This window comes from Uranotaenia lowii, chromosome 3 (genome assembly GCF_029784155.1).
Source record: "Uranotaenia lowii strain MFRU-FL chromosome 3, ASM2978415v1, whole genome shotgun sequence".
NCBI lineage: Eukaryota > Metazoa > Arthropoda > Insecta > Diptera > Culicidae > Uranotaenia > Uranotaenia lowii.
This window is the reverse complement of record NC_073693.1, coordinates 151,991,243-152,006,069: the sequence shown is the minus strand read 5'-3', so window position 1 is coordinate 152,006,069 and position 14,827 is coordinate 151,991,243. Positions and strand designations below refer to the sequence as shown.

At 30.3% G+C, this 14,827-nt stretch overlaps 1 protein-coding gene across 1 annotated transcript; it reads right to left on the bottom strand.

Moving 5' to 3' along the window:
• Nucleotides 1-2,804: 2,804 nt before the first annotated feature.
• On the bottom strand, nt 2,805-12,935 carry LOC129752733 (uncharacterized). The gene is made up of 2 exons (XM_055748503.1): nt 12,632-12,935; nt 2,805-3,289 (listed from the first exon to the last, which is right to left on the bottom strand). Exons 1-2 carry the CDS (start codon nt 12,933-12,935, stop codon nt 2,988-2,990), a joined length of 606 nt encoding a protein of 201 aa, XP_055604478.1. The 3' UTR covers nt 2,805-2,987.
• Nucleotides 12,936-14,827: the final 1,892 nt, after the last annotated feature.

Sequence of the window (14,827 nt, the reverse complement as noted above, 5' to 3'; positions counted from 1 at the left end):
CACACATTGGTTGATAGCCATGCGAGTTTCCTGTGCGTACAGGACCATATCAGCAAATGCAGCTTTTGTCATCGCGGGCATGATTTCCATCGACATAACTCTGGCGGAGAATATGGAATGTTACAGAGCAAGAGCTGTTAGAGGAGTGCGTAATATTCAACGAGCAGCGTCAATGCTCAAGTGGCAGGAGCAATGGGACGCATCGGACAACGCAAGATGGACGCATAGGCTAATCCCGAGACTTTCAGACTGGGTAAATCGGAAGTATGGAGAGGTCAACTTCTACCTGACGCAGTTCCTTTCGGGTCATGGGTGCTTTAAGCAATACCTTCATCGGTTTAAGCTTATCAGCTCGCCTTATTGCCTGGAATGCGTAGAGATGGATGAATCGGCAGAACATGCTATCTTTGTCTGCCCCAGGTTCAATTCAAGGCGCCAACAACTTCAAAATTTGAACGCTGAAACTATTGTGAGAGAAATGTGTCGCGACGAGCAGTCGTGGCGTGCTATAGTCGACGAAATCTCGCAAATCATGCGCGATCTGATAAGAATCAGGAAAGATGATGAACGGAGAGAGCGAGATAGTAACCAAATTTGACAAGCTAATGGAAGGTCTTGTGCCTCGTATGACACTTCAATTCAAAAGCAACGCGATCTTAGGGCGCGGTATAACCCTAATCTGGACTCTAACGTGTGGTGGGACTTAAAAGGTCTCACGTACTCAGCTACGATCTTCCCTGCAGCAAAAGGAAGCGGAGATACTATTCGGGGTGGTCGTGTCGGGATTCTAGCTTGGTAGTTTCTCAATCGGCCATGCCTTGGTGGTTAGAAATCCTGCGAAAGTGGTTGCTGTGACGGGCGCGACTTACTTTGAAAGCGTTACCTAACCGGCACACGTTTCGAGGTCCCCGGGATAGTGGATGCTGTGACGGGCGTGAGTTATTATGAAAGCGTTACCTAACCGGCACACGTTTCGGGGTCTTCCGTACCAGTCTGAAGTTGGCGATAGAGGAAAAGGAGAAGGAGAAAAAGGATAAAGCAGAATCGATGATCAAGGAAAAATTGAGGAAAAAATTAGAAAGAGGAAAAGGGTGAGATGTATAAGTGCATTAGCACAGCCTACCCCTTGATGTAGTATCATAGGGTAAAACCAAGGGGCACATCTGGCACACGAAGCCCAAGGTGGTTTTAGTAGGACGAACCCACTCACGACAGCAAACACCCGGCAGTTATGGTTTGAAGTCAAATTTCCATCTTGTAAAAAAAATACATTTGTTTTGATTGGTTTTCAGTAAGTAGCAGATATTGGGGCTCATTCTGCGAGTCGAGGGACGAGACTCCTGAAATCAAAACTTCTCTGTCCTGACTTCAGCAATAGCATCAGGGAAAAAACAAAAGCATGGATGAACTCCGAAGACCAATAGTAAGTAGCTTATGGCAGCTAAAATTTCTAGCCTGTGATGGTTATTGGACACAGCACAAAGGAGCAAAATTTCTCATGTTACGTCACGTGACTTGCAGAACAAGCCCCATTGTTTTTAATTAGAAGAGAGTGGAAATAAATTATGATGGATGCTTACCGCTTACTTTAAGACTTTTCATGAAAATACTATACAATAATAAATACACTTTGACCATAAAACCAAAATTGATAAAGAAGTACCGTTTTGTTCAAATAACGGAGGAATTAGAGTATTAATTATTTCCATTTCAAATAGCTGTTAGTTTTCTAATTGTCATGTATAATATTATCAAGTACAATACATGGTCTTATTTAAAGGTAAAATTAGTAGGTATAAAAGTAAAATTCGATTTTTGCTTCTATATTATCAAAAACGTTCTCCATTTAATTCTGGAAACGTGCTTTTCAAAAGACGAGTATTCTGTTGAGTACAACTCTGTCGAAGTAATATAGTTTTATTACCCAAGAGATGAGCAATTGAAGACCTGCGACGGAGCCCCTTGACTAGAAGGTCACATTCACCTGCCGACAAATCACTAACCTGACGCGGATAGTTACCTACTCTCAGAACTTTGTAGTAGTGTGTAATAAGTATCTACTTGAAGGAAGAGAGCGGCACATTCAACTCATCTGCAAAAAGCGTGACCGAAGCTGCAGCCGCGAATGTTAAGCGGTAAAAGTAGTCACAAGAACTCTGGTGGTAATTAGAGGCAAAAACACTCACAGCGATGATCCGAACTGGAGCGACCAGCCAGCCTCTCGTTGACTGAATCATGGTGGGAGCATCCATAATCATGATCATTCATTCGACCGTCTGTCGCCAGATGGTTGTACTTTCAATAGTTTTAGCTTTGCGCAAGGTTAGCAGAAACATTGCAGTTAGATATTACTAATTGATTCATAAAGCGATTAAACTGTCGCAAGTCAAATCTGGTTGGGATGCTCACTAGTGAATGGAAAACAACTTGATCACACGTTTCCTCAATGCTGTTAACTATCTATGAGAAGATGGAATATTCGCATTTTGAAAGTCCGATCCTTTTAAGGAAAACTAATAATTATGTCGTCTGCAGTTGACAATCTGGCATACCTTGAAACATCATTAAAGGTGAAAATGATCTCAAATTTATTTAAATCTCATTCCTGAATTATTAATCATGCTAAAATACAAAATTATGCTCCTTATGAAGACTTAAACATGGATCTGTGATATGTGTGGATTCGGACCATCGCGTTCAACAAACAACAACAGAACTCTTCAATGGTTTATTTGTAACTGTTCAACGTAAAATTATGAAGCAATGTTGCGGTGTTGGAATTCAATAAATTGGCATTCCAGCACGATTCAATCACAATTATTTTTATTTACACGATTCTCTCTATAACGGCTAATAGTTAACACTACCGCTTACATCGCCAATCGTCAGTACGTTTTTCAGTCATTGTTATCATCATCCTCAATGATTGATGATCACCAGTCAGCAGCATCTTCACAGCTCAATTGCCCTGTTCGATCATTACCAATCTATCGCAACCAGTTGATTGGCCCTAGGTCGTATCGTTTCAACGTGCTGTAGCTCTGGCCCGGGAAGAAAAAGTCGCCATTGAAGCCATTGAGACTGTTTTGTAGGCTTGGAAACTCGCTGTAGGCACCGATTGATAGACTTGTTGGGAACTCCTTGAGCACTTGACGTGATTCCGGTACTTTCAGCACTTCCGGCTTGGGATGGCCCACGATTTTGACGGTAGCCTTAAAGCCTTCCTTGTCGTCTGCCTGATACTCGACGATTCGCTGGGTGCCGTCCGGCTCGTCCAGGGTGTATGATCCTTCAAATAAGAACAGAAAAATGTAATTAAAAATTTGAAATAAATTTAGATTTTCTGTCAAAATTTAATAGACATATCAAGGTCTTTCCAATGCATGTCTGTTTGGATTGGCCTTCGAATTGACTTCTAGGGCTTCCACGGCTGATGGTTCGTCGAGAGAGAGCAACTTTAGACGGGGTTAACTTAAATCAGATATACTATCGATTATATTTGCTTAAATTGGCATAAAACAATGTTTCTCTTACAATTCAAATGTATGACAGCTTTTTGATAAGCTGTTTGGAACCTTTTTGGTAGGTACAACAGTAAAAAGGGATTAGATTAGATGTTATAACTGAAGGAGAATAACTTCACTTTAAGAGTAGGGGAGAATGAGGATACTTGATTTCTGGGGATACTTGATTCCTTAGCTATATCTCCAAACTGGAATGTCGTACAAAGATCAAATGTTCTAGAAAAATGTGCCAAATGGAACAAAACAGCAATGGTTGAAGCTCAAAACATTTTAACAAAATAAGTTTTTGGGTTATTGAACTATGTTTGAAAAATTTCACAAAATGTGACTTGAAGATCTTTTTTCATCATTTTAATATGTTCATAACATGGAAATATTATAACAAAAGTATTTATTCCAATACATCAATCTTTCGAGTGTAAAATGAACTTCAAAATACAATATTTTCAAAGCGATGGAAAACACCCAACTTTTTCCAGCAAAAGTTTTCTAAAATGTTGATTTTGGGTACAATTGATTCCGGTATATTCTTCTTCTCAATGATCGTGGTCATTGCTGGTTACGAGATTCCTAATATTTATCCAATAGCTAATATTTATCCATCAATTATCTGAAGAAAAGAGCTAAAATAATTGATTTTCTCTTGTTTATAAAAATTGCGCCCGTAAGTATGCAATGTTATAAGGGTTTAAAACATGGGTGGCCAAACCATGGCCCGGCACGGGCCACATGTGGCCCGCGACCAACTTTTTGTGGCCCGTGAAGCTCTTTTTGGAAAACCATGTTCTAAGAATTAAACGTTTTTCTTGGTCTGGATATACCATTTAGATAAATTTATCTGAATCTACACCAACTAAATTCTAATCGAAGATATTAAAATCTCTTTGAATTGGTGCAAGATGCAAGGGTAAAAGTGTATAAAAATTTATTTCGAGAAAACACGCTTTTAAATTGTTGTGTTTACAATTTTCCATACATTTTCGGACATTCGCTATTTTCTTTCAAACGTAAAATTATGTGAATATAATTTAAAAAATCTGAAAAATTAACAGAATCTAACTTGAAACATGAAGCATTGGTTCGGTACTGATAAATCGCTCAGAAGAACGACTTTTTCACTATAAAAAGGTGCAATGATTATAAACAATCAAATTCGTATGCATCCTGATAGTAGAAGGCTTTCCCAATACACTTGTCGAATCGAGTTACTGTAAAATTTGAAAAGAGTTGGATTGGGTTGAGGTCCGTACTTTGAAAAATCAATTTTGTTTAAAAAAAAATCTTTTAAATGTCAAAAGCTTGTGTACGTTACTTTTTTCAAAAATTCCATTCGGCGTTTTTTTTTTAAATTTGTTTTTAAATTTTTTTTTAAGGAGAACGGTGAACTTGAAAAATTTGGAAAATGGCGATAATTTTGTTGTATTTGGAGACCATACAATTGACTAAATCTCCATTGTAGTAACGCACATTTGACGCATTTTGACATTTCAGGGATGGAAAAACCGAGGAGGATTCCCAAGCAACCAAAAGTCGCGTTTTTACTTAACTCCGAACTCCGAAGTTCACATTTGGCTGAAAAAATGTATTACGGGAACCTCAGGTGACTCTTGTCGCGTAAAAGTTACTCAGGAACTTCCATCGCCCTTTGAAAGTTTAAACTCTCGATAACAGAACTTCTAAGCGCTTTTAATGGAACTTCTTCCAAGAAGGTCGATAACGTTCGCGTAACATTCCAAAACGCACCATTAAGATACTTGAAGGTGTTTTAAAGAACCTTTATGGGAAATCTAAGCGACATGTCAAAAATGTTTTTCAAGAAGGTCGATAACGTTCGCGTAACATTCTAAAGCGCATTATTAAGATATTTGAAGGTGTTTTTAAGAACCTATATGGGAATTCTAAACGACATGTCAAAAATGTCTGTCAATTTCTTGTCATTGTATTTGTTTTGTTTATATCTGTACTGATATCGACAAATGGAATTCAAGATTTTTTCGAATTTTTCTTATAAATCTATATATATAAAAAGCAATTTCTGTATGTTTGTTTGTTTGTTTGTTTGTTTGTTTGTTTGTTTGTTTGTTTGTATGTTTGTTTGTTTGTTTGTTTGTTTGTTTGTCCTCTATAGACTCAGCCGTCTTAAGAGCTAGAGGTCTGAAATTTGGCATGGATGCTCATTAGGACCAGGAATGATGAAAAATGTTTTCAGATTTTCGGATGACCCTTTTTGAAGGGGTTCGTCCATACAAGACAAATATTGTTTTCGCGATATTGACGTCATTTTTCGTCGAATTGTGTTGAAAATTTACACAGTGTTTTGAAAGACGAGCAATCGATTTCAGGTATTAAATTGTGTGAAAGAGGTCGGCCAAAGGGGTCGTCCATATTAACTGTTCGCTGTTTTTACGATATTGACGTTATTATACATCGGATTCAGATGAAAATTGGTACACGATAGTTTTGAGGGAAGGTCTATCGATTTCAAGTACTAAATTCAGTGTAAGGGGCCGGCAAAGGGGGTCGTCCATATTAACTTTTCAATATATTTGCGATATAGTCGTTATTATACATCGGATTGGGATGAAAATTTGCACACGGTAGTTTTCAGGGGCTGGCAATCGATTGTGTCAAATGTTTTGCCAGGGGTCGACGAAAGGGGTCGTCCATATAAATTAATTTTTCACAGTTTTTAGCAATATTTACGTTATTATGCAATGGATTGCTTTGAAAATTTGCACACGGTAGTTTTGAGGTACGGGTAATCGATTTCAAATATCTAAGATTGTATAAGAGGCCACCGAAAGGGGTTTAACTTTTTGGCAATAATAGCGTTGTTATGCAAAGATCGAGTCAAAATTTATACACGGGTTTTTTTTGGCACGGTCAATTAATTCTTGATATAAAATTTAGCAGCAGACGACAGAAAAAGTGATCGTCCAATATTTTTGCAATTATAACTTAACAATGACTTTGGAAGTGTATCTGGAAAATGCTTGACAATTGCCTTTCATGCAAACTGTTCATGAAATATTCAAAGTTGAAAGCGAAACGGAGTTCGTATGGGATCAGCTAGTGTTAAATAAGATATTCGAATAAATTTTTGATGATGCGAATTTTTGTTATGATTCATATTGTGTACTGAAAGTCCTTAACGAAATAAAATACCTTCTATTGACCAACCCACTCAATCATCTCAAATGACATTAAGTTTAAATACTAATCATTACAGTGGCAATTAGCCATTGCTGGATTGGTCGAGAGGCTGGTGAGTTTCATTGCAACCTAGAGAGCAGCGGTTCAATTCTCTAGGCGTGTAAGCAGCTTTTGTAATCAAAACAATATAATTAAAATCAATGAGATAGACCATGATAGACCGGCAACATAGCAATCTGACATGTGGTTGTCAGAGCAATCTGTCAATTGGATTTTTTTTTCGGCGCGTAGAAGTTTCTTGACATTCTCTTAGAAGCTGAATATCGTTCTCTACAGCCACCTAAACGAACTTGAAAGTAGCTTTAAGAACTTAAATTTTGGGCTGATTATCATTCTCTTCAGACACAAACGAGAGCTGATTAAGCTTATATGGAACCTTTTTAAGGGAATTCTGGTTGCTTGGGTTTACATGTCTTGAAAAAAATGACGTGCATACATAATTTGGTAGGGGTAATTCATTTTGTATTGCGCAATATTTCTACTATCTTTAAAATGGAGCAAAAATTGTAAAAACATGCAAGTGACAAAAATGATTTATTAAAATGACTATACTCGCTGTGATCTTGGCAAATGTTCTTAGAACGTTATCAAAAATCTGATATTATTTGTTTTGTTTTTGAAACCCCATTTTTTTTTTGGCCCGCCAGCCAATCTCTTTTTCTGAAATTTGGCCCTCCTGTTGAAAATGTTGGCCACCCATGGTTTAGAATAAGCTATAATTTTTTTTCTGACAATTATAGATTGTGAAATGAGAACAAACATGACCAAAATAGTCAATTAACATTCTATCTTGGGGTTTTGTTTGTTTTTTTCCATGGATTAGAGCTTCCTGAATAAAGGATCAAGTCTCCCTTAACTTCAAAAATATCGCAATTTTTTTAACTCCCACGAAAATGCTTCTAGTTCATCTACGGGTTCAAGTATCGTTCTAATTTTAGGAGCATAGAAACCTGAAGTTACACGCTGTCAGAAAATTTAAAAAAGTGCAAGTTGCTAAATTTTTCCAAAAAGATATGGTGAAAATAAGGAAAAGGGATCAAGTATCCCCACTCTCCCCTATCCTTATTGATTCGAACGAAATAGTTTTCTTGCCGATACCGAGAATCGAACCAAGTATGCCTAGCATACCAATACCAGAATCGCGCAAGGCTATCCACATTTTAAATATTGTCATTTTAATCATGTGCGTGTCATTATTGTAAATTTTATCATTTTTGTCATTTTTTAAATTTTTGTCAAGTTTGTAAATTTTGTCAATTTTGTATATTTTGTCCTTTTTTTTTGTCAATTTAGTCAATTTAGTCGATTTTGTCAATTTTTTTCATTTTTTTTAAATTGTGTCAATTTTGTAAATTTTATAAATTTTATAAATTTTGTTAATTTTGTAAATTTTGTAAATTTTGTAAATTTTGTAAATTTTGTAAGTTTTGTAAGTTTTGTAAATTTTGTAAATTTTGTAAATTTTGTAAATTTTGTAAATTTTGTAAATTTTGTAAATTTTGTAAATTTTGTAAATTTTGTAAATTTTGTAAATTTTGTAAATTTTGTAAATTTTGTAAATTTTGTAAATTTTGTAAATTTTGTAAATTTTGTAAATTTTGTAAAATTTGTAAATTTAGTAAATTTTGTAAATTTTGTAAATTTTGTAAATTTTGTAAATTTTGTAAATTTTGTAAATTTTGTAAATTTTGTAAATTTTGTAAATTTTGTAAATTTTGTAAATTTTGTAAATTTTATAAATTTTGTAAATTTTGTAAATTTTGTAAATTTTGTAAATTTTGTAAATTTTGTAAATTTTGTAAATTTTGTAAATTTTGTAAATTTTGTAAATTTTGTAAATTTTGTAAATTTTGTAAATTTTGTAAGTTTTGTAAATTTTGTAAATTTTGTAAATTTTGTAAATTTTGTAAATTTTGTAAATTTTGTAAATTTTGTAAATTTTGTAAATTTTGTTAAATTTGTAAATTTTGTAAACTTTGTAAATTTTGTAAATTTTGTAAATTTTGTAAATTTTGTAAATTTTGTAAATTTTGTAAATTTTGTAAATTTTTTATATTTTGTAAATTTTGTAAATTTTGTAAATTTTGTAAATTTTGTAAATTTTGTAAATTTTGTAAATTTTGTAAATTTTGTAAATTTTGTAAATTTTGTAAATTTTGTAAATTTTGTAAATTTTGTAAATTTTGTAAATTTTGTAAATTTTGTAAATTTTGTAAATTTTGTAAATTTTGTAAATTTTGTAAATTTTGTAAATTTTGTAAATTTTGTAAATTTTGTAAATTTTGTCGATTTTGTTAATTTTGTCAATTTTGTAAATTTTGTAATTTTGTAAATTTTGTAAATTTTGTAAATTTTGTAAATTTTGTAAATTTTGTAAATTTTGTAAATTTTGTAAATTTTGTAAATTTTGTAAATTTTGTAAATTTTGTAAATTTTGTAAATTTTGTAAATTTTGTAAATTTTGTAAATTTTGTAAATTTTGTAAATTTTGTAAATTTTGTAAATTTTGTAAATTTTGTAAATTTTGTAAATTTTGTAAATTTTGTAAGTTTTGTAAATTTTGTAAATTTTGTAAATTTTGTAAATTTTGTAAATTTTGTAAATTTTGTAAATTTTGTAAATTTTGTAAATTTTGTAAATTTTGTAAATTTTGTAAATTTTGTAAATTTTGTAAATTTTGTAAATTTTGTAAATTTTGTAAATTTTGTAAATTTTGTAAATTTTGTAAATTTTGTAAATTTTGTAAATTTTGTAAATTTTGTAAATTTTGTAAATTTTGTAAATTTTGTAAATTTTGTAAATTTTGTAAATTTTGTAAATTTTGTAAATTTTGTAAATTTTGTAAATTTTGTAAATTTTGTAAATTTTGTAAATTTTGTAAATTTTGTAAATTTTGTAAATTTTGTAAATTTTGTAAATTTTGTAAATTTTGTAAATTTTGTAAATTTTGTAAATTTTGTAAATTTTGTAAATTTTGTAAATTTTGTAAATTTTGTAAATTTTGAAAATTTTGTAAAATTTTGTAAAATTTGTAAATTTTGTAAATTTTGTAAATTTTGTAAATTTTGTAAATTTTGTAAATTTTGTAAATTTTGTAAATTTTGTAAATTTTGTAAATTTTGTAAATTTTGTAAATTTTGTAAATTTTGTAAATTTTGTAAATTTTGTAAATTTTGTAAATTTTGTAAATTTTGTAAATTTTGTAAATTTTGTAAATTTTGTAAATTTTGTAAATTTTGTAAATTTTGTAAATTTTGTAAATTTTGTAAATTTTGTAAATTTTGTAAATTTTGTAAATTTTGTAAATTTTGTAAATTTTGTAAATTTTGTAAATTTTGTAAATTTTGTAAATTTTGTAAATTTTGTAAATTTTGTAAATTTTGTAAATTTTGTAAATTTTGTAAATTTTGTAAATTTTGTAAATTTTGTAAATTTTGTAAATTTTGTAAATTTTGTAAATTTTGTAAATTTTGTAAATTTTGTAAATTTTGTAAATTTTGTAAATTTTGTAAATTTTGTAAATTTTGTAAATTTTGTAAATTTTGTAAATTTTGTAAATTTTGTAAATTTTGTAAATTTTGTAAATTTTGTAAATTTTGTAAATTTTGTAAATTTTGTAAATTTTGTAAATTTTGTAAATTTTGTAAATTTTGTAAATTTTGTAAATTTTGTAAATTTTGTAAATTTTGTAAATTTTGTAAATTTTGTAAATTTTGTAAATTTTGTAAATTTTGTAAATTTTGTAAATTTTGTAAATTTTGTAAATTTTGTAAATTTTGTAAATTATGTAAATCTTGTAAATTTAGTAAATTTTGTAAATTTTGTGAATTTTGTAAATTTTGTCAATTTTGTAAAATTTGTAAAATTTGTAAATTTTGTAAATTTTGTAAATTTTGTAAATTTTGTAAATTTTGTAAATTTTGTAAATTTTGTAAATTTTGTAAATTTTGTAAATTTTGTAAATTTTGTAAATTTTGTTAATTTTGTTAATTCTGTAAATCTTGTAAATTTTGTAAATTTTGTAAATTTTGTAAATTTTGTAAATTTTGTAAATTTTGTAAATTTTGTAAATTTTGTAAATTTTGTAAATTTTGTAAATTTTATTAAATTTTGTAAATTTTGTAAATTTTGTAAATTTTGTAAATTTTGTAAATTTTGTAAATTTTGTAAATTTTGTAAATTTTGTAAATTTTGTAAATTTTGTAAATTTTGTAAATTTTGTAAATTTTGTAAATTTTGTAAATTTTGTAAATTTTGTAAATTTTGTAAATTTTGTAAATTTTGTAAATTTTGTAAATTTTGTAAATTTTGTAAATTTTGTAAATTTTGTAAATTTTGTAAATTTTGTAAATTTTGTAAATTTTGTAAATTTTGTAAATTTTGTAAATTTTGTAAATTTTGTAAATCTTGTAAATTTTGTAAATTTTGTAAATTTTGTAAATTTTGTGATGATTGAGTCATTGTATTTTATATATATATATGTTATTTTGAATAGATTGAATTGCTCGTAACAAATATATTTTACTTGTTAAAGATTCCATTTTTTTCCATAATTAAGTGTCACGAAATTAGGGGCTTTGACCTAATTTGACTAAAAAGAATTATATTTTTCATCAAAATATCTGTTGGGCAGATATGTTTATCATACAGCTTCATCTTTGACGGAAGTGATAAAATAACAAACGCCGGAATGTGCTCATAGCAGTCTTAAGCTTAATTGGCTGTTGTTTTTTTCGAAGTTTGAAATTTTTGAAAAACATTAGGGACAAAATATATTCTTAATTAAAAAACGTCAATAATATTAGTCAAAACTTTTGACTGGTATTTCATGATAGCTGACAATCTATAGTAGGAAAATTTGAAAAAATTATTCATTTAGAGAAAAGCTTTACGGGCCGCACAAGAAGGTCTCGCGGGTCGCGCTTTGCTCATCACTGCTCTATAAGAATATGTTTTATGCGAAATTATCAAATCTTTTGCGAACCGTTAGTGAATCTTGCGAACTATTCACAAAAACTTTTTTTTTTGCTAGTTTTGAAAAATTTCTTCTGAACTCTCCCTGATGAATCTTCCTGAATCTCCCTAAACTGATTCTCATTTATAATTTTTGTAAATTTAAACTATGTGGTACACAACAGTCGCAAATGATAAAAAAAAAAATAACAAATATGACATTTTGGTTTAAGAAATTTAGAAAATAGTACTTAATTACATTTCTTTGACTTGTTTATTTTGATCAGGCGCGTTTTGTGGTTCCTACTTTAACACTTGTAACGATTTGGTCATTTTTATAAAGGAAACTCATTTAATTGATATTAAAGTTGAAGCTTGGTTTGGAATTTTATTCCTTAACAAATACCTAGTGGAGGATTGTGTATTTCTAAAGTATTAGTTTTTGTGAACAACTTTGTATTCCAGTTTGACAGAAATGTTGGGGAATATGTCTACTTTTCATTCCCAGCGTAGAAATTATAATTTCTTTGACAAAAAATGTTTGACGGAGTAAGCCTTAAACTATAAAAATTCAAATTTATTTCAACCAGTCACAAAACATAATGAAAAAATTCAAAATGGTAATCAGGAATCATTTCGTTGTTCCAGTTAATCAGTATGTATTATTTTTCCTTTTATAAGTGATTTCTCTTGAGGCAATTTCAAACCGCTCATTTTTGTGATTTTGAAACATGTTTATGTTGGCTGAGCCTGTTGAATGAAGCCTTCGCTCCATTTTTTACTAATGTTGAACTTCTGAAAAGTTGGTATAAATTTACTAGAAATATAATTTTAGACAATTGCTCAAAATTTCAACAACTTCTGATAAAGTTTCAATGTTTCTGATAAACTTTTGTTACTTTTGTATTCCAAAATTCCTGGGAGATGTGCGTTTGGCTTACCTTTTACTACATCACCATCTCGCGTTTCCCATTGGCTTTTGTGATCCCCGGTGCCACTATCCTTCACGCCATATTCATACTTGTACTTGGGATAGGCGTAATGTTCCAGATGCTCATCGTCCAACTCACTATCCACTGCCCCAAAATCATGCTTCTGAAGCTTTGCACCACTTGCTTCTAACGAATTTTGTACCAGAACCTCTTCTTTTGCACTTTCTTGATACAATCCATCAGTTTTTTCGACTGGCAACGAACCAACAACTGGCAATAAGACAGCTGGCAGCAATAAAATGAAATTGAACATTTTTTATTGGCTTTCTTAAATCTATCTAACTACTTCAGAACAGTTCGGAAACTAACAGCCACTGAGTTAGTTCCGATTGATTTTATAACTTATGAGGTATTTCGTTACTCGGATATCGGAAGTGTTCATTGATTAAGATTACGCACCTCATGTTCTTGTGAAGGTGATTTATACTCAATCAATCGTCAATTCATACACCCACCCTCATTTCGAGACGTTCCGGTTGGTTGGAAGCTCTTAAAGTGGAACTTACACACTGTGGGCTAGTTCTAAGTGGTAGCTCACGCATCGGGGTAATGACTTTTTGAGTGCAAAAGACCCACCAGCTGATGTATCGGAAACAGAGTCAGGCGGCAGACTTGACCTGTTGGTATGGTTCAGAGCTCAATTGTAAGATTATTCTTTCGCACGCACAACTAAATCAGTTTTCTAAGCCGACTTATTATGGACAGTTCTAATACTACAAATTCAATTGAAGCTATTTAATTTAATTTGGTTGACGGATTTTTAAATTCAGACATCGATACCTAAGTAGTATTGAACAGTTCTTATTATTTAAGACTTATTTAACTATTATATCTTGAATAAGACGATTCATTAAAAAACATCAATCCCCTATGAAAACATTATGTGCCTGTGAAAAATAAACAGCAAGTGTGGTGAATGTAATTGCATGAACAATGTCAAACCTGAACAACGATTACCTTTGCAAGACAGCTCGTATCATCATTAGCAACAGAAAAAGTGACGAGCCAATAATGGCTCGGCCGATTTATTTTTTTACAAAAGGTTAAATCATCTGCAAGTACCAGCAGCCCATTACAAGAGATTTGCAGGTTCATCACGTAAAGTGCAAGGTAAACATGACCTACGCCCAGCAAAATGCCGCCGCCGTATCTCGGAACGGAGTCCTCTTGAAAGATATTATTGCGATTGATGCACTGCTCATTGTATCATGTACAATAAGGGCAATTCATGTTTTTGAATGATGCTCAGTACAGTGATGACCTATTTTTATTCAAAATATAAAGATATACACTGTTTGACCAAATACCTCAGTTTGAAACGAAACTATTAGGGAAAAAAACAAATGTTCTAAACAAAAGTAAATATGTTGAGCCCTGTTGATGTTTGAAAAATTTCAATTGAAATTTTATGAATATTTCAAAATTATTTTCTTTAATAAGTCACAACTTGTAAATAAACGAATATTTTCAAAATGACAAAAATGGCAAAACAAAAATGACAAAAAAGACAAAAAAGACAAAAAATGACAAAAATGACAAAAATGACAAAAATGACAAAAATGACAAAAATGACAAAAATGACAAAAATTACAAAAATGACAAAAATTACAAAAATTACAAATACGACAAAAATAACAAAAATGACAAAAATGACAAAAATGACAAAAATGACAAAAATGACAAAAATGACAAAAATGACAAAAATGACAAAAATGACAAAAATGACAAAAATGACAAAAATGACAAAAATGACAAAAATGACAAAAATGACAAAAATGACAAAAATGACAAAAAAGACAAAAAAGACAAAAAATGACAAAAATGACAAAAATGACAAAAATGACAAAAATGACAAAAATGACAAAAATGACAAAAATGACAAAAATGACAAAAATGACAAAAATGACAAAAATGACAAAAATGACAAAAATGACAAAAATGACAAAAATGACAAAAATGACAAAAATGACAAAAATGACAAAAATGACAAAAATGACAAAAATGACAAAAATGACGAAAATGACAAAAATGACAAAAATTACAAAAATTACAAATACGACAAAAATAACAAAAATGACAAAAATGACAAAAATGACAAAAATGACAAAAATGACAAAAATGACAAAAACGACAAAAATGACAAAA

Coding starts and splice junctions, on each gene's coding strand:
- LOC129752733 (XM_055748503.1), bottom strand. CDS start 12,935: ATGTTCAATTTCATTTTATTGCTGCCAGCTGTCTTATTGCCAGTTGTT. Junction 3,290..12,631: donor AGATGGTGATGTAGTAAAAG/GTAAGCCAAACG, acceptor TCTTATTTGAAG/GATCATACACCCTGGACGAG.